The sequence below is a fragment of the Molothrus ater genome, chromosome 30 (genome assembly GCF_012460135.2).
Source record: "Molothrus ater isolate BHLD 08-10-18 breed brown headed cowbird chromosome 30, BPBGC_Mater_1.1, whole genome shotgun sequence".
Taxonomy (NCBI): Eukaryota; Metazoa; Chordata; class Aves; order Passeriformes; family Icteridae; genus Molothrus; species Molothrus ater.
Genome location: NC_050507.2, coordinates 2,278,146 through 2,296,591, shown reverse-complemented (window position 1 = coordinate 2,296,591; position 18,446 = coordinate 2,278,146). Strand labels below are relative to the sequence as shown.

The 18,446-nt window shown below is 54.6% G+C and overlaps 1 protein-coding gene across 1 annotated transcript in view; it reads left to right on the top strand.

The window, feature by feature from the left end:
• Window positions 1–18,446, top strand: part of LOC118697246 (natural resistance-associated macrophage protein 2-like) — a 49,715-nt gene that overhangs the window by 3,611 nt on the left and 27,658 nt on the right. Inside the window, exons 2-5 of the mRNA XM_036399786.2 lie at window positions 5,409–5,495; window positions 9,396–9,544; window positions 14,527–14,652; window positions 16,111–16,230. Of these exons, the coding sequence (XP_036255679.1) occupies window positions 5,459–5,495; window positions 9,396–9,544; window positions 14,527–14,652; window positions 16,111–16,230 (432 nt within the window). The 5' untranslated portion in view covers window positions 5,409–5,458. The remainder of the gene's footprint in view (window positions 1–5,408; window positions 5,496–9,395; window positions 9,545–14,526; window positions 14,653–16,110; window positions 16,231–18,446) is intronic.

Below are 18,446 nucleotides of genomic sequence, written 5' to 3'. Positions count from 1 at the left end.
ACCAGTGAGGGGCTCCCAGTGCTCCCAGTATCACCAGTGAGGAGCTCCCAGTGCCACCAGTGAGGGGCTCCCAGTGCTCCCAGTATCACCAGTGAGGAGCTCCCAGTGCCACCAGTGAGGGGCTCCCAGTGCTCCCAGTGAGGGGCTCCCAGTGCTCCCAGTGCTCCCAGTGAGGGGCTCCCAGTGCTCCCAGTGCTCCCAGTGAGGGGCTCCCAGTGCTCCCAGTGAGGGGCTCCCAGTGCTCCCAGTGCTCCCAGTGAGGGGCTCCCAGTGAGGGGCTCCCAGTGCTCCCAGTGAGGGGCTCCCAGTGCTCCCAGTGCTCCCAGTGAGGGGCTCCCAGTGAGGGGCTCCCAGTGAGGAGCTCCCAGTGCTCCCAGTGAGGGGCTCCCAGTGTCACCAGTATCACCAGTGAGGAGCTCCCAGTGCTCCCAGTGTCACCAGTGAGGAGCTCCCAGTGCTCCCAGTGTCACCAGTGAGGGGCTCCCAGTGCTCCCAGTGAGGGGCTCCCAGTGTCACCAGTATCACCAGTGAGGAGCTCCCAGTGCTCCCAGTGCTCCCAGTGAGGGGCTCCCAGCCTGCAGGGTGTCTGTCTGTGCAGGGATCAAACCAAGCTGTCAGCCCCAAACCAGCCCAGGAGGGTCCGTCAGGGTCTGCAGGAACCAGCCCTGCTCAGAGCCCACATCAAAGGGCTGAGCTCAATGGCAGGAACTGCTCCCAGCACGGGGCCAGGCTGGGCAGGAGGAGCAGGAGCAGGAGCAGGATGGGTCCAGGGTCGGGAGGAACAGGAGCAGGATGAGCCCAGGGCTGTGGAAGGAGCAGGATGAGCCCAGGGTTCTTGAAAGGAGCAGGATGAGCAGGAACAGGATGAGCCCAGGGGTGTTGGAAGGAGCAGGATGAGCCCAGGGCTGTGGAAGGAGCAGGATGAGCCCAGGATGAGGAGGAGCAGGATGAGCCCAGGGTTCTTGAAAGGAGCAGGATGAGCAGGAACAGGATGAGCCCAGGGCTGTGGAAGGAGCAGGATGAGCCCGGGGTTCTTGGAAGGAGCAGGATGAGTCCAGGATGAGGATGAGCAGGGGCAGGATGAGCCCAGGGGTGTTGGAAGGAGCAGGATGAGCTCAGTTTGAGGAGGAACAGGAACAGGAGCAGGATGAGCCCAGGATGAGCCCAGGGGTGTTGGAAGGAGCAGGATGAGCCCTGGGTGAGCAGGAGCAGGATGAGCCCTGGACTGTTGGAAGGAGCAGGAGCAGGATGAGCCCAGGACTGTGGAAGGAGCAGGATGAGCTTAGGTTGAGGAGGAGCCAGGAGCAGGATGAGCCCAGGATGAGCCCAGGGCTGTTGAGAGGAACAGCATGAGCCCAGGGTTCTTGAAAGGAGCAGGATGAGCCCAGGATGAGCCCAGGGTTCTTGAAAGGAGCAGGATGAGCCCAGGATGAGGAGGAACAGGAACAGGATCAGGATGAGCCCAGGATGAGCCCAGGGCTGTGGGAAGGGGCAGGATGAGCCCAGGGCTGTAGAGAGGAACAGGATCAGGATGAGCCCAGGATGAGCCCAGGGCTGTGGAAGAACTCGTGGCACAGCAGGGTGGGGGCAGAACAAGAAGCCCTTTGTTCACTGCTGGCTGCACACGTGGGGACAGCGGCAGCAGCCATGGAGGGGGCACAGGGACCTCGTGGTGCCCTGCCCAGGCCTGGGTGGGCACAGGGACCTCGTGGTGCCCTGCTGAGGGCTGGGTGGGCACAGGGACCTCGTGGTGCCCTGCTCAGGGCTGGGTGGGCACAGGGACCTCATGGTGCCCTGCTCAGGGCTGGGTGGGCACAGGGAATGTTCCCCTGTGATGATGCCAGGCCCAGCCTGGGGGTTGAGCCCAGGGCCAGGGAAGCTGCTGGGTGGGAGTGGGAGAGAGCCCAGGGCTGGATGTGAGCCCAGGTGGGCACTGGCACGGGGGCAGTGCCCACCCCCCTGTGCTGGGCACAGCTGAGGGCAGAGCCCGAATCCTGGGCTCAGCTTTGGGTCCCCAGGGCTGGAGCTTGGCTGAGAGGGCTCAGCTCCCCACAGGTCCCTGACAGGAGGGGACACAGCCAGGTGGGGTCAGGCTCTGCTTCCAGGCTACAGGAGGAGATAAAATTCTCCCAGGGTAGGTTTAGTTTGGATTTTAGGGAGAATTCCCTGATTTCCTTCATGGAAAAGCTGCTCACTCTGGGGTGGAGTCTCCACAGGTCCCTGAGAGGAGGGGACACAGCCAGGTGGGGTCAGGCTCTGCTCCCAGGCTACAGGAGGAGATAAAATTCTCCCAGGGCAGGTTTAGTTTGGATTTTAGGGAAAATTCCTTCATTTCCCTCATGGAAAAGCTGTTCAGGCCAAGATGGAGTCTCCACAAGTCCCTGAGAGGAGGGGACACAGCCAGGTGGGGTCAGGCTCTGCTTCCAAGTGACAGGAGGGGACAAAAGGGCACCCAGGGCAGATTTAGCTTGGATTTTAGGGAGAATTCCCTCATGGAAAAGCAGCTCAGGCCAGGGGTGGAGTCTCCACAAGTCCCTGAGAGGAGGGGAAGCAGCCACATGGGGTCAGGCTCTGCTCCCAGGTGAGAGGATGAAACAAAAATTCTCCCAGGGCAGATTTAGGATGAATTTTAGGGAGAATTCCTTCATTTCCCTCATGGAAAAGCTGCTCAGGCCAGGGGTGGAATCCTCACAAGTCCCTGAGAGGAGGGGACACAGCCAGGTGGGGTCAGGCTCTGCTTCCAAGTGACAGGAGGGGACAAAAGGGCACCCAGGGCAGATTTAGGATGGATTTTAGGGCTGGATTTTAAGGATTCCCTCCTGGCCAGGGCTGCCCGTGCCCGGCTCCTCTGTGGGGGTGAATTGGGGCCGTTCCCTGGGGCGGGGGCAGCCCCCAGCCCGCAGCTGCTGGGGCAGATAAAGGGGCCCCGTCCTGCCCCTCCCAGCCTGGGGGCAGATACTGAGCTGGCTCCACAACGAACATTTCCCCCAAAATCTCCCTCCTGGGTGAAGCTCATCATCCTGGGCTGCAGCTCTGCGCTAAGGTCATTCATTCCTCCTGGATCACCTTTTGGGGAAAAGTTGGATTTTTGGTAAACTTTTCTGGGGTTTTTTTTTTTTTTTGTGGTTTCTTTGGTTTTTGTTTTTTTGTTTGTTGGGTTTTTTTGTGGTTTTTTTTGTTTTGTTTTTTTTTTTTTTTTGTTTGTTTGGTTTTTGGGTTTTTTGTTTGTTTTGGTTTTGGGGTTTTTTGGTCTTTTTTGTTTTTTTTTTTCTGTTGTTGGTTTTTTTTTTTTTTGGTCTTTTTTGTGGTTTTTGTGTGTTGTTTGTTTTTTGAATTTTGGGGTTTTTTTTTTCGTTTGTTTTTGGGGTTTTTTTTAATGGAAGCTGTGAGGTTTGCTGCTTAGAAAAGAAGGAAAAATACGAGTGAGTGGTCAGAGCTGGAGTTCACTTTAGCTGAGTACCTGGCTGATGATTTCCTTTTGCATCCTCCCTGAACCAATATATTCCCTTGCTTTATGGAAATCTCCCTTTCAAATCTGACGGGATTTGACAGAGGATTTGGTGCTTTGTTGGTTTGTCCTGGGGGTTTGAGCTCCTGGATCTCTCCCAGCCCCATTCCAGGTCCTGCCTCATTCCTGTGTGGCTTTAATTTAAATTTATTTAAATTAAATTTAATTTTTTTTTTTTAAATAAAAACCCCGGTGCTGAAGGAGTTAAACCTGCCCTTAACCCACTGCCCGGGGGCTGGGAGGGCTTGGGGGGCCCGGGAGGGTTTGGGGGGGCAGGGAGGGGGTGGGACGTGGTTTGCACACCCGGGGAATTCCCCACTCGTTTCCTGCATGGGTTTCACAATCGGCTCCAGCTGCCCCTGGGCAGAGCAGGGGGAATCCTCTTCTCTTCTCTTTTCTCTTCTCTTTTCTCTTCTCTTTTCTCTTCTCTTTTCTCTTCTCTCTTCTCTTCTCTTTTCTCTTCTCTTTTCTCTTCTCTTTTCTCTTCTCTTTTCTCTTCTCTTTTCTCTTCTCCTTCCCTTCTTTCTTTCCTTCCTTCCCTTCTTTCTTTCCTTTCTTCTCCTTCTTTCATTCTTTCCTTCTTCCCTTCTTTCTTCCCTTCTTTCTCCCCTTTCTTCTCCTTCTTTCCTTCCCTTCATTATTTCCTTTCTTCTCCTTCTTTCATTATTTTTCCCTTCTTTCTTTCCCTTCTTTCCCTTCTTTCCCTTCTTTCCCTTCTTTCCCTTCTTCTCCTTCTTCTCCTTCTTCTCCTTCTTCTCCTTCTTCTCCTTCTTCTCCTTCTTCTCCTTCTTTCCTTCTTTCTTTTCTTTCTTTCCCTTCATTATTTCCTTTCTTCTCCTTCTTTCATTATTTCTTCCCTTTCTTCCCTCCCTTCCCCTTCACTATTTCCTTTCTTCTCTTTCTTCCCTTCTTTCTTCCCTTCTTTCTCCCCTTTCTTCTCCTTCTTTCCTTCCCTTCATTATTTCCTTTCTTCTCCTTCTTTCATTATTTCTTCCCTTCTTTGTTTCCTTTCTTCTCCTTCTTTCCTTCTTTCTTTTCTTTCTTCTCCTTCTTTCCTTCTTTCTTTTCTTTCTTTTCTTTCTTTCCCTTCATTATTTCCTTTCTTTTCCTTCTTTCATTATTTCTTCCCTTCCTTCCCCTTCACTATTTCCTTTCTTCTCTTCCTTCCCTCCTTTCTTCCCTCCTTTCTTCTCCTTCTTTCCTTCTTTCTTTCCTCCTTTCCCCCTCTCTCTCTCTCTCTCTCTCTCTCTCTTTTCCTTTCTTTCCTTCCTGCCTTCCCTCCCAGCCCAAATCCCCTCTCTGCTCCCTGCTGGCCCCTCAGGTCTGGCTCTGGGTCCCTCCCTGGGTTTCTCAGGCCTGGCAGAGCCTGGGAACTGAATCTGCCTCTGCCCCCTCCCTCCTGCCAGCTCTGATTCTCCATCCTGGTGGTCTTTTATTAATTATTATAACCATTAGCAAAATGGTTAACTATCTTTTGTTGTGAGGTCTTTTAAGGTTAAATTATTTAATTAAGGAATGATACTTAAATTATTTCCTTTTTGAACTGAATAACTAATTTCTCCAAGCCTGCACTGTGGACTTTTTTAATTACAAATTACTGCTTAAGCTTAGGAAGAAGAAGGTAAAGAAGAACAATTTGTTTCTGCATTAAAACTTTCCATATTTATTACTACACATTAAAACTCTTAAGTTTTCTACTTTGTGATATTCCACACTTTTAACCAACAATACACTTGTAATCTTAGTGGTATTAATTAATTTTGGAAGTCCTTCCCAGCCCCAGGCCAAATGCAGTGGGGTTTTTTGTGAGCCTGTGCCTTTCAGCACAGAAAGTGAAGAATTTTTACCATCCAGGTTTCTGACTCACCCTGACAGGATTTTTCCCCTTTTTTTTCCCCAGCCAATGTGTCCAGAGTGAAGCAGCTCCCAGAGCAGGGCAAGGCCTCCCCCATGGGCACCTCAGACATGGAGAGGAAAACGTCCTACGGTGAGCCTGGCACGGGGGCAGCCCCTTCCTCAGCCACCCCTGGGCTTTTTGGGGTGCTCCCTTCAGCCCCATCCCTGCTTTTTGTGCTTCTTGGAGTGCTCCCTTCAGCCCCATCCCTGCTTTTTGTGCTTCTTGGGGTGCTCCCTTCAGCCCCATCCCTGCTTTTTGTGCTTCTTGGGGTGCTCCCTTCAGCCCCATCCCTGCTTTTTGTGCTTCTTGGGGCGCTCCCTTCAGCCCCATCCCTGCTTTTTGTGCTTCTTGGGGTGCTGGGCTGAGCTCTCATCCCTCCCTTCCCTTTCCTTCACCCATCCCTGTGCTTCTTGGGGTGCTCCCTTCAGCCCCATCCCTGCTTTTTGTGCTTCTTGGGGTGCTGGGCTGAGCTCTCATCCCTCCCTTCCCTTTCCTTCACCCATCCCTGGGCTTTTTGGGGTGTTCCCTTCATCCCTCCCTTCCTTTCGGGGTGCTGGGCTGAGCCCCTGCAGCGCCCTGGGCTCACCCAGCCCAGCTGAACCAGCCCAGCCTGGGCAGGGATGTCCTGGGGGAGAGCTCTGGCAGAGCTCCCTGCACACCTGGGCAGCTCTGAGAGGGCTCCCTGCACACCTGGGCAGTTCCCAGCACACCTGGGCAGCTCTGGCAGGGCTCCCTGCACACCTGGGCAGCTCTCAGAGGGCTCCCTGCACACCTGGGCAGCTCTGACAGTGCTCCCTGCACACCTGGGCAGCTCTCAGAGGGCTCCCTGCACACCTGGGCAGCTCTGACAGTGCTCCCTGCACACCTGGGCAGCTCTGACCGGGCTCCCTGCACACCTGGGCAGTTCCCAGCACACCTGGGCAGCTCCCAGCACACCTGGGCAGCTCTGACAGTGCTCCCTGCACACCTGGGCAGTTCCCAGCACACCTGGGCAGTTCCCAGCAGGGTTCCCCTGTCCGAGGAGGCCCTGGCCGGGCTCGGGAGGCCGGGGGAGGAGGAGGAGGAGGAGGGGCCGGTGATGCAATGGCCGCTCTGGGCTGCCCTGCCCGGCCCGGCCCGGCCCAGAGCGCGGCGGCTGCGGGAGGGGCGGGGATGGTGCCCGGGGACAGCGGCAGTGAGTGGGGCTGGGGGGGCTGGGGGGCTGTGAGTGGGGCTGGGGGGGCTGGGGGGCTGTGAGTGGGGCTGTGAGTGGGGCTGTGAGTGGGGCTGGGGGCTGTGAGTGGGGCTGTGAGTGGGGCTGTGAGTGGGGCTGTGAGTGGGGCTGTGAGTGGGGCTGTGAGTGGGGCTGGGGGCTGTGAGTGGGGCTGGGGGGGCTGGGGGGCTGTGAGTGGGGATGGGGGGCTGTGAGTGGGGCTGTGAGTGGGGCTGGGAGCAGTGAGTGGGGCTGGGGGCAGTGAGTGGGGCTGTGAGTGGGGATGGGGGGCTGTGAGTGGGGCTGGGGGGGGCTGTGAGTGGGGATGTGGGGATGGGGGGCTGTGAGTGGGGCTGTGAGTGGGGCTGTGAGTGGGGATGAGGGCTGTGAGTGGGGCTCTGTGGGGCAATGTGGGGTTTGGGGAGAATGGGATCAGGGATGGGACTGGGAGAGGATATGGGATCCAGTGTGGGATTGTATAGAGCTGGAGAAGAGTGTGAGTTTGTGTGGGACTGGGAGAGAGTGTGGGGTTCTGTGGGATTGTATAGGATTAGGAGAGAGTGTGGGGCTGTGAGGGACTGGGAGAGAGTGTGGGGCTGTGTGGGGTTTTATAGGATTGGGAGAGGGTGTGGAGTTGTGTAGGGTTAGGAGACAGTGTGGGGTTGAGTATAGGATTGGGAGAGAATGTGGAATTGTGTGGGGTTGGGAGTGAGTGGGGATTGTGTGGGGAGAGTGTGGCATTGGGGAGAGTATGGGATCGAGTATGGGGTTAGGAGAGAGTGTGGGATTGTATAGGATTGGGAAAGAGTGTGGGGTTCTGTGGGATTGTGAGGGACTGGGAGAGAATGTGGGGTTGAGTATAGGATTGGGAGAGAGTGTGGAGTTGTGTGGGATTGGGAGAGAATATGGGATTGTGTAGGGCTGGGAGAGAGCACAGGATGGAGATTTTGCTGCTGGTGTTGGGGCAGAGGGTGGGAATATGGGAATGTGGGGATGTGGAATATGGGAATGTGGGGATGTGGGAATGTGGAATATGGGGATGTGGAATATGGGGATGTGGGAATGTGGAATGTGGGGATGTGAGAATGTGGAATATGGGAATGTGGGGATGTGGGATCTGGGGATGTGGGGATGTGGAATATGGGAATGTGGGGATGTGGAATATGGGAATCTAGGGATGTGGAATATGGGAATATGGGGATGTGAGAATGTGGAATATGGGAATGTGGGGATGTGGAATGTGGGGATGTGGAATATGGGGATGTGAGAATGTGGAATATGGGAATGTGGGGATGTGGAATCTGGGGATCTGGGGATGTGGAATCTGGGGATCTGGGGATGTGGGATCTGGGGATCTGGGGATGTGGGATCTGGGGATCTGGGATCTGGGGATGTGGCAGGATCTCCCAGGGTGTGGGAGCCTGCAGGGTGGCCCCGCTCCCTCTCCTCACCCCTCACCTTTGGAGCCCCTGGCGCTCTCAGGCTGCCCCTGCTGGCCCATCCCTCCCTGCCCCTTGTTTCCAGTGTTGGATTTCCCTGGGATCCAGCAGGAGAGGCTGGGATGGAGCTGCAGGAGCAGCCCCAGACCTCTCTGGGATCTGGCTCGTCCAGATTAATCATTAATTAGTCATTAATCATTTTGGGGACGCTGCTCCTCCACCACTCCAGACCAGCCCCCAGGATGGGATTTTTAAAATTCCCTGGAATAAATAAATCCCAGCCTGGACCCAGGAGGGAGAGGAGATTCTGAGAGGTGCAGCAGTGTGGGGTATTTTAATTCAATTACCTCTTTATCACTTAATTAGTGATAAATTAAGCATCAGCTGTGCTGGCTCCTGTCAGATCTCCTGTCCCTGCAGGGTCTCACTGCTCCTGTGCCTCTGTTGGCATTCAGGAGCACAAAATCACAGAATGATTATAGGTTGATTGATTATGATTATGATTGATTATGATTGATTATTGATTATGGCTATTGATTTTGATTATGATCATACAGCACCTGCAGTGCTTTTATTGAAGAGCTCTGGGTGTCAGGGCTACAGACCCAAATCTGACCCGACATTTTGAGCTGAACATGTTTTATATTCTATCATTATATAATCTAAATATTCATTATCAAACTTGGATTGTTCTGTTGTAGACATTGATTTCATCCAAGCATGGATTTCTCGTGATCCCCCTAAACCCATAACACAGTTTCTCATGGTACTTTAAACAGTAATTCTATCTAATAATTATATTATTTATCATACACTGATTACACAGGTACAGTTTTATATTCTATCATTATATAATTTACATATTCATTATCAAACTTGGATTGTTCTTTTGTAGACATTGATTTCATCCAAGCACAGATTTCTCGTGATCCCCTCAAACCCCTAACACAGTTTCTCATGATTCTTCAAACAGTAATTCTATCTAATAATTATATTATTTATCATACACTGATGACACAGCTACAGTTGTATATTCTATCATTATATAATTTAAATATTCATTTTTAAACTTAGATTGTTCTGTTGTAGACATTGATTTCATCCAAGCACAGATTTCTGGTGATCCCCTCAAACCCTAACACAGTTTCTCATGGTACTTTAAACAGTAATTCTATCTAATAATTACATTATTTATCATATAGTGACTTCATAGGTGCAGTTTCACCTGATCCAGCCAACACAAGGCCTGGCATTCCCCAGGGCCAACCTTGAACATTTCCCAGGCTTTACCAAGCCGGAATTCCTTCCTAACTCCCTGAATTTTCCATGGTTTCAATCTCTTTCTCTGTGTCCCTGCAGAGGATGTCTCTGGGGAGCCCGGGGGGCTCGGGGGGGTGCTCAGCACCATCTCCAGCAGCAGGAGCCCCCTGCAGCCCCCCGAGGCTGAGGAGGGGGAGCCCTTCAGCACCTACTTCGACAGCAAGATCCCCATCCCCGAGGATGAGACGGTGAGTGGGGGAACCCTGCTGGAAAAATCACCCTCAGGCACCCAGAGGAATGTGATTTCTGTTGATGGAGGGACAAAACTATCTTTTATAGTTACATATAAAATATATATATAAAATATATATATATATATATATCTAGTTCTATGTTGCAGTGTGATGGGAAATGGCATTTACAGTTATGTATAGTTTATATAGATAAAGCTATCTTTTCATAAACTATCCCTTCAGAATTTGGGATGGGGTTAAGGAAGAGGCTGAGCCCCTGTCTGGGGTGTTATAGGAATGGGGTTTATCTTGTGGGAGTGACAAAACTACCTTTTGTCTTTTTTAAAAGGAAATAAGTTTAGAAGTTTCTCTTTTTAATTAGGTGAAAAGACAATTTATAGGAGTTGGAGGACTTAAGTATAGCTAATTAGACAGAAGCCAAAAAGTTTTGCTTAAGCAATTTATTAGAAAAAGAATGAAGAAATTAATTGGTTTTGTGAGGTGTTTTACCAGGGACCTCTTGCACCCAGCTCAGGTTTTCTCTATAAGGAGCTTTGTTATTTTGCCTTTTATTACAACTTTTCTGTTTCCAGCACCACCACAGAAGCCATCCTGCTGATTTTATGCCTTCTGAGGTGGCTGAGCTATCTTGGGTGTGAAACAGATCCCCAAGAGCTGATGGGACCTGGCTGGAGGAGAGCCCGAGCTCAGACGCCCCTGAGTCACTCCAGGGCTCCAGTTCCCCTTGCAGCCTGCACTGGGAAGGACTGGGACAGGGGCAGGGGTCTGCTGTGCTTGGGGGCTGTGGTGAGGATGGAGCCCAGGGATGTGGCTCCTGCTTGGAGCAGCCACAGAGCAGGAAGAGGCCTTGGCATAGTGGGGGGCTCATCATGGGGTGGCCCATCCCTGTGGGGACACTGGGGGTGTCCCATCCCTGTGGGGACATTGGGAATTGTCCCATCCCTGTGGGGACATTGGGAATTGTCCCATCCCTGTGGGGACATTGGGGGTGTCCCATCCCTGTGGGGACATTGGGGGTGTCCCATCCCTGTGGGGACATTGGGGGTGTCCCATCACTGTGGGGACATTTGGGATGTCCCATCCCTGTGGGGACATTGCGGATTTCCCATCCCTATGGGGACATTGGGGGTGTCCCATCCCTGTGGGGACATTGGGGGTGTCCCATCCCTGTGAGGACATTGGGAATTGTCCCATCCCTGCGGGGACATTGGGGTGTCCCATCCCTGTGGGGACATTGCGGATCTCCCATCCCTGTGGGGACACTGGGGGTGTCCCATACCTGTGGGGACATTGGGGGTGTCCCATCCCTGTGGGGACATTGCGGATCTCCCATCCCTGTGGGGACATTGGGGGTGTCCCATCCCTGTGGGGACATTGGGGGTGTCCCATCCCTGTAGTGACATTGGGGGTGGCCCATCCCTGTGGGGACATTGGGGTGTCCCATCCCTGTGGGGACATTGCGGATCTCCCATCCCTGTGGGGACACTGGGGGTGTCCCATACCTGTGGGGACATTGGGGGTGTCCCATCCCTGTGGGGACATTGCGGATCTCCCATCCCTGTGGGGACATTGGGGGTGTCCCATCCCTGTGGGGACATTGGGGGTGTCCCATCCCTGTAGTGACATTGGGGGTGGCCCATCCCTGTGGGGACATTGGGGTGTCCCATCCCTGTGGGGACACTGGGGGTGTCCCATCCCTGTGGGGACACTGGGGGTGTCCCATCCCTGTGGGGACATTGGGGTGTCCCATCCCTGTGGGGACATTTGGGGTCTCCCATCCCTGTGGGGACACTGGGGGTGTCCCATCCCTGTGGGGACATTGGGAATTGTCCCATCCCTGTAGGGACACTGGGGATGTCCCATCCCTGTGGGGACATTGGGAATTGTCCCATCCCTGTGGGGACATTGGGGGTGTCCCATCCCTGTGGGGACATTTGGGATCTCCCAGCCCTGTGGGGACATTTGGGATCTCCCATCCCTGTGGGGACACTGGGGATGTCCCATCCCTGTGGGGCCATTGGGGATCTCCCATCCCTGTGGGGACACTGGGGGTGTCCCATCCCTGTGGGGACATTGGGGGTGTCCCATCCCTGTGGGGACATTTGGGATCTCCCATCCCTGTAGGGACACTGGGGATGTCCCATCCCTGTGGGGACATTGAGGGTGTCCCATCCCTGTGGGGACATTGGGAATTGTCCCATCCCTGTGGGGGCACTGGGGGTGTCCCATCCCTGTGGGGACATTTGGGATCTCCCATCCCTGTGCTCCTGAAGGGTTTCAGGCTCTCCTGGTGCCCCCCTGGCTTGGGAAGGAGGGAGCAGGGGGATGTTGGCATTTCCTAGTCAGGAATAAAATGTGGGCTTTCACAGGGATTTCAGCAATGCTGAAAAATCCCAAGGAATTGTGAGGGAACAGTTTTTAGGTCAAAACCTGGTTTGGGTCATTTCCTGCTTGTTCCCTGCCCTGCTTGGGAATTCCTTGGGATTGCATGAGGAAGATCTGATGATGATGATGAGTGACAGGGGCTGTGGGGGCATTGGGGGTGTCCCATCCCTGTGGGGACATTTGGGATCTCCCATCCCTGTGGGGACATTGGGGTGTCCCATCCCTGTGGGGACATTGGGAATTGTCCCATCCCTGTGGGGACACTGGGGGTGTCCCATCCCTGTGGGGACATTGGGGTGTCCCATCCCTGTGGGGACATTGGGAATTGTCCCATCCCTGTGGGGACACTGGGGATGTCCCATCCCTGTGGGGACATTGGGAATTGTCCCATCCCTGTGGGGACATTTGGGGTCTCTCTGTGCTCCTGGGGGGGTTTCAGGCTCTCCTGGTGCCCCCCTGGTTTGGGCAGCACCAGGAGGCAGCAGGAGGATGTTGGAATTTCCCAATCTTGGCATTTCCCAATCAGGGGTAAAACCTGGGGATTTCAGCTCCTGCCAGCTCAGGAATGATGAAAAATCACAAGGAATTGTGAGGAAACAGTTTTTAGGTCAAAACCTGGTTTAGGCTGGGTCATTTCCTGCTGGGAAAATCAGCCTCAGAGCCCCCTGAGTCACTGCCACGGGCCCCAGTTCCCCTTGCAGGCTGCACTGGGAATGACTGGGACAGGGGGAGGGAGGGAGGGATCTGCCGGGGTCTGGGGGATTGGTGAGGCCCCAGCTGTGTTAATGATTGATCCCAGGGGATTTGGAGCAGCCAGAGGGCAGGGAAGGGCCCTGGCAGAGCTCAGGGAGGGACCTGGGCCCTTTGTGTCCCTTATCAGGGAGTGGCAGCTGTGGCTGGGCTCGTGACACTGTCCCCTGTGTCCCCTGTGTCCCCTGTGTCCCCTGTGTCCCCTGCCCCTGGGGAGGCTCCTGCGTCCCCCCGGGGCTCCATGGGTGTCACCTTGGCTGTCCCAGAGCCTGGGGACAGCTCAGACTGGGCCCAGCAATCCCAGCTTTGGGCTGGGCTCAGGATCAGGCTGGGTTTAGGAGCAGGCTGGGTTTAGGATCAGGCTGGGTTTAGGAGCAGGCTAGGTTTAGGAGCAGGCTAGGTTTAGGAGCAGGCAGGGTTTAGGATCAGGCTGGGCTCAGGATCAGGCTGGGCTCAGGATCAGGCTGGGTTTAGGAACAGGCTGGGTTTAGGGTGAGATCAGGGCATGGTTTGGTTTTGCAGCCCTGCAGAGTTTGGGGTGGGTTTAGGATCAGGCTGGGTTTAGGATCAGGCTGGGTTTAGGATCAGGCTGGGTTTAGGAGCAGGCTGGGTTTAGGATCAGGCTGGGCTCAGGATCAGGCTGGGCTCAGGATCAGGCTGGGTTTAGGGTGAGATCAGGGCTTGGTTTGGTTTTGCAGCCCTGCAGAGTTTGGGGTGGGTTTAGGAGCAGGCTGAGCCCCTGTCTGGGGTGGCACAGGATTGTGCCTCTTGTTGGCAGTGACCAAACTGTCCTTGGTCTCTTAAAAAGGAAAAAAGCCCAGAAGTTTCTTTCCTCAATCAGCAAAGAAGACACCTCATAGGACCTGAGGGACTTCACCTCAAACTTAAGGAGAGCCAATGGCACAGGAGCCAAAAAGTCCCACCTGAGCAATTCATTAGAAAAAGAAGAGAACAAAAGAACTGATTGCTTTTGTGGGGTGCTTTACCAGGAGCAAAAACCTCGAGTTTTCTCTATAAAGAGATTTGTTATTTTGCCTTTTATGAAAACTTTTCTGTTTCCAACACCACCACAGAAGCCATCCTGCTGATTTTATGCCTTCTGAGGCAGCTGAGCTATCTTGGGTGTGAAACAGATCCCCAAGAGCTGATGAGACCTGACTCAAGGAGACCCTTACAGCAGTGGAGTTTGGTTTTTTCCCTCTTGCACCTAACTCAGTTTTTCTCTATAAAGATTTTTGTTATTTTGCCTTTTATGAAAACTTTTCTGTTTCCAGCACAGAAGCCATCCTGCTGATTTTATCCATCTGAAGTAGCTGAGCTGTCTCAAGTGTGCATAAATATCCAAAAGCTTACAAGGCCTAGCTCAAGGACACCCTTACATCAGAGGAGTTTGGGTTTTTTCCCTCTTGCACCTAACTCAGTTTTTCTCTGTAAAGAGTTTTGGTTTTTTGCCTTTTATTTAAAATTTCCTGTTTCCAACACCACCACTGCTGATTTTATGCCATCTAAGGCAGCTGAGCTATCTTGGGTGTGAAATAAATCTCCAAGAGCTGATGAGACCTGGCTCAAAGAGACCCTTCTAGCAGTGGAGTTACTTTTTTCCCTCTTGCACCTGGCTCAGTTTTTCTCTATAAAGAGTTTTGTTATTTTGCCTTTTATGAAAACTTTTCTGTTTCCAACACTGCCACCGTTGATTTTTAACCATCTGAAACAGCTGAACTGTCTCAAATGTGACAGAAATCTCCAAATGCTTGGGAGACCTGGCTGGAGGAGACCCCTATGGGGTGTCAGTGAGGGAATTCATGAATTAATTAATGGGTTAATTTGTGTCCCTCCTGCAGCACTCCTGCTTCAGCTTCCGCAAGCTGTGGGCGTTCACGGGGCCGGGGTTCCTGATGAGCATCGCCTACCTGGACCCGGGCAACATCGAGTCTGACCTGCAGTCAGGGGCTGTGGCTGGCTTCAAGGTGGGCAGGGGACCCCGAAATGTCCTCAGAAATGTCCCTGGGGGGGCTGGGAGCACCCAGAGAGGGTGGAGTGGATTTTGGGGGTGTCCCATCCCTGTGGGCATGTTTGGGATCTCCCACGGCTGTGGGGGCATTTGGAAATGTCCCATCCCTGTGGCTGTGGGGACATTTGGGATCTTCCATTTGGGATCTCCCATCCCTGTGGGGACATTTGGGATCTTCCATTTGGGATGTCCCATCTCCGTGGCTGTGGGGACATTTGGGATGTCCCATCCCTGTGGGGACATTTGGAAATGTCCCATCCCTGAGTCTGTGGGGACATTTGGAAGTGTCCCATCCCTGTGGGGACATTGGGCATCTCCCATCCCTGTGGGGACATTTGGGATGTCCCATCCCTGTGGCTGTGGGGACATTTGGGATGTCCCATTTGGGATGTCCCATTTGGGATGTCCCATCCCTGTGGGAACATTTGGGATGTCCCATCCCTGTGGGGACATTTGGCAATGTCCCATCCCTATGGGGACATTTGGGATGTCCCATTTGGGATGTCCCATTTGGGATGTCCCATCCCTATGGGGACATTTGGGATGTCCCATTTGGGATGTCCCATTGGGGATCTCCCATCCGTGTAGTTGTAGGGACATTGGGGATCTCCCATCCCTGTGGGGACAGTTGGGATCTCGCATTTGGGATCTCCCCTCCCTGAGTCTGTGGGGACATTTGGAAATGTCCCATCCCTGTGGCTATGGGGACATTTGGGATGTCCCATTTGGGATGTCCCATCCCTGGGGCTGGGGGGACATTTGGGATGTGCCATCCCTGTGGGGACATTGGGAATGTCCCATCCCTGTGCACTGGGAAGGGCTGTGGGGACATTTGGGATGTTCTATCCCTTTGGGGACATTTGGGATGCCATCTTTGTGGGGACATTTGGGATGTCCCGTCCCTATGGCTGTGGGGACATTTGGGATGGCATCCCACCCACTGATGTCCCCTGTGTCCCCACACCCACTGATGTCCCCTGTGTGTGTCCCCGTGTGTCCCCCACCCGCTGATGTCCCCTGTGTGTGTGTCCCTGTGTGTGTCCCTGTGTCCCCCGCCCGCTGATGTCCCCTGTGTGTGTCCCTGTGTGTGTCCCTGTGTCCCCCACCTGCTGATGTCCCCTGTGTCCCTGTGTGTGTCCCTGTGTATGTCCCTGTGTGTGTGTCCCTGTGTGTGTCCCCCATCCGCTGATGTCCCCTGTCCCTGTGTCCCTGTGTGTGTCCCTGTGTCCCCCACCCGCTGATGTCCCCTGTGTGTGTCCCTGTGTGTGTCCCTGTGTGTGTCCCCCCACCCACTGATGTCCCCTGTGTGTGTCCCCGTGTGTGTCCCTGTGTCCCCCGCCCGCTGATGTCCCCTGTGTGTGTCCCTGTGTCCCCCACCCGCTGATGTCCCCTGTGTCCCCGTGTGTGTCCCCAGCTGCTGTGGGTGCTCCTGCTGGCCACCATCATCGGGCTGCTGCTGCAGCGGCTGGCGGCGAGGCTGGGCGTGGTCACAGGGCTGCACCTGGCCGAGGTGTGCCACCGCCAGTACCACAAGGTGGGTGCCAGGGGCATGGGGGACACTGCCCTGGGCGCTCAGGGGAGCTGGCCTGGGTGGGTGACAATGCCCCCAATCCTCAGGAGGGGTGGGTGACACTGCCCTGGGTTCTCAGGGGAGCTGGCCTGGGTGGGTGACACTGCCCCAGGTGCTCAGAGAGGGTGAGTGTTACTCCCCCAGGTTCTCAAGGGGGTGTGGGGTGGGTGGGTGACACTGCCCCAGGTCTTTAGGGGGCTGGGATGGGTGGGTGACACTGCCCCAAGGTGCTCAGGGTGGGTGGGTGACACTGCCCCAGGTCTTTAGGGGAGGTGGGTGACACTGCCCAAGGTCATCAGGGGTGCCAAGGAGGGCTGGGGTGGGTGGGGGACACTCCCCCAATCCTCAGGGGGGTGGGTGACACTGCCCCAGGTCTTTAGGGGGCTGGGATGGGTGGGTGACACTGCCCAGGGTGCTCAGGGGGGTGGGTGACACTGCCCCAGGTCCTTGAGGGGGCTGGGATGGGGGTGTGACACTGCCCTGAATCCTCAGGGTGGGTTGGTGACATTCCCCCAGCTCTTCAGAGGGGTGGGTGACATTACCCTGAGTCCTTGGGGGGCCTGGGGTGGGTGGGTGACACTGCCCAGGGTGCTCAGGGTGGGTGGGTGACACTGCCCCAGGGTGCCAGGGGGGGCTGGGGGCAGTCCTGGGGGGTGGGGGGCAGAAGGCAGGTGACCCCCCCCAGTGGTGGTGCCAGGGGACCCCTGAATTCCTGGCTGCTCCTGGGGGGTTTCAGGCTCTCCTGGTGCCCCCCTGGCTTGGGCAGCACGAGGAGGGAGCAGGGGGATGTTGGCATTTCCCAATGTTGGCATTTCCCAGTCAGGAATAAAACCTGGGATTTCAGCTCAGCAATGCTGGAAAATCCCAAGGAATTGTGAGGACACAGTTCTGCAGGCCAAACCCTGCTTTGGGTCATTTCCTGCTTGTTCCCTGCCCTGCTTGGGAATTCCTTGGGTTTGCATGAGGAAGATCTGATGATGATGATGTGGGGACATTGGGGATGACCCATCCCTGTGGGGACATTTGGGATGCCATCCCTGTCTCTTTGGGGACATTTGGCATGTCCCATCCTTGTGCACTGTGGGGACATTTGGGGTCTCCCATCCCTCTGGCTGTGGGGACACTGGAGATCTCCCACCCCTGTGTCTGAGGACATTTTGGAAGCCATCCCTGTGTCTGGGGACATTGGGGATGTCCCATCCCTGTGGGGACATTTGGGATGCCATCCCTGTCTCTTTGGGGACATTTGGGGTCTCCCATCCTTGTGCACTGTGGGGACATTCGGGGTCTCCCATCCCTGTGGCTCTGGGTACGTTTGGGTGTCCCATCCCTGTGGCTGTGGGGACATTTTTGATGCCATCCCTGTGTCTGGGGACATTGGGTGTCCCACCCCTGTGCCCTTGGGTGTTCCCACCCTGGCAGGTGGCCCTGCCCTGCCCTGGAATGTCTCCCCACGCTCACTCCCGGTTTCCCCACAGCTGCAGCTCCCACATTTCCCTCTCCCAGCTGGGCAGGCCCGGGTGCCCTGGATCCTCCCTGGCATTGCCACAGGAGCTGGGCAGGCCCTGGGCAGGCCCTGGATCCTCCCTGGCATTGCCACAGGAGCTGGGCAGGCCCTGGATCCTCCTGGCATTGCCACAGGAGCTGGGCAGGCCCTGGATCCTCCTGGCATTGCCACAGGAGTTGGGGTTTTGCCTCCAGAGCAGCTCTGGGTGCTCCCACCCCAGGGCAGGGCGGTGACCCCGTTCCTGCACGCGGGGTCACCATGGGATGATGTTTGTCCCTGGTTTGTCCCTGGTTTGTCCCTGGTTTGTCCCTGGTTGTTTTCCTGTTTTTTCCTTTTTTTCCCCCTTGTTTTTCCCTGGTTTCCCCTGTTTTTTTCCCTGTTTTTTTCCTTTTTTTTTCCTTGTTTTCCCTGTTTTTTCCTTATTTTTTTCCTCTTTTTTCCCTCTTCCCCCCCCACGTTTTCCCCTGCTTTTCCCTGCTTTTTCCCTGTGTTTTTTCCCCGATTTTCCCCCCTATTTTTCCCCCTTTTTCCCCCTTTCCCCCCCTTTTTTTCCTCCTTTTTTTCCTCCTTTTTTCCTCCTTTTTTTCCCCTCTTTTTTCCCCTCTTTTTTCCCCTCTTTTTTCCCTCTTTTTTTCCCTCTTTTTTCCCTCTTTTTTTCCTCTTTTTTCCCCGT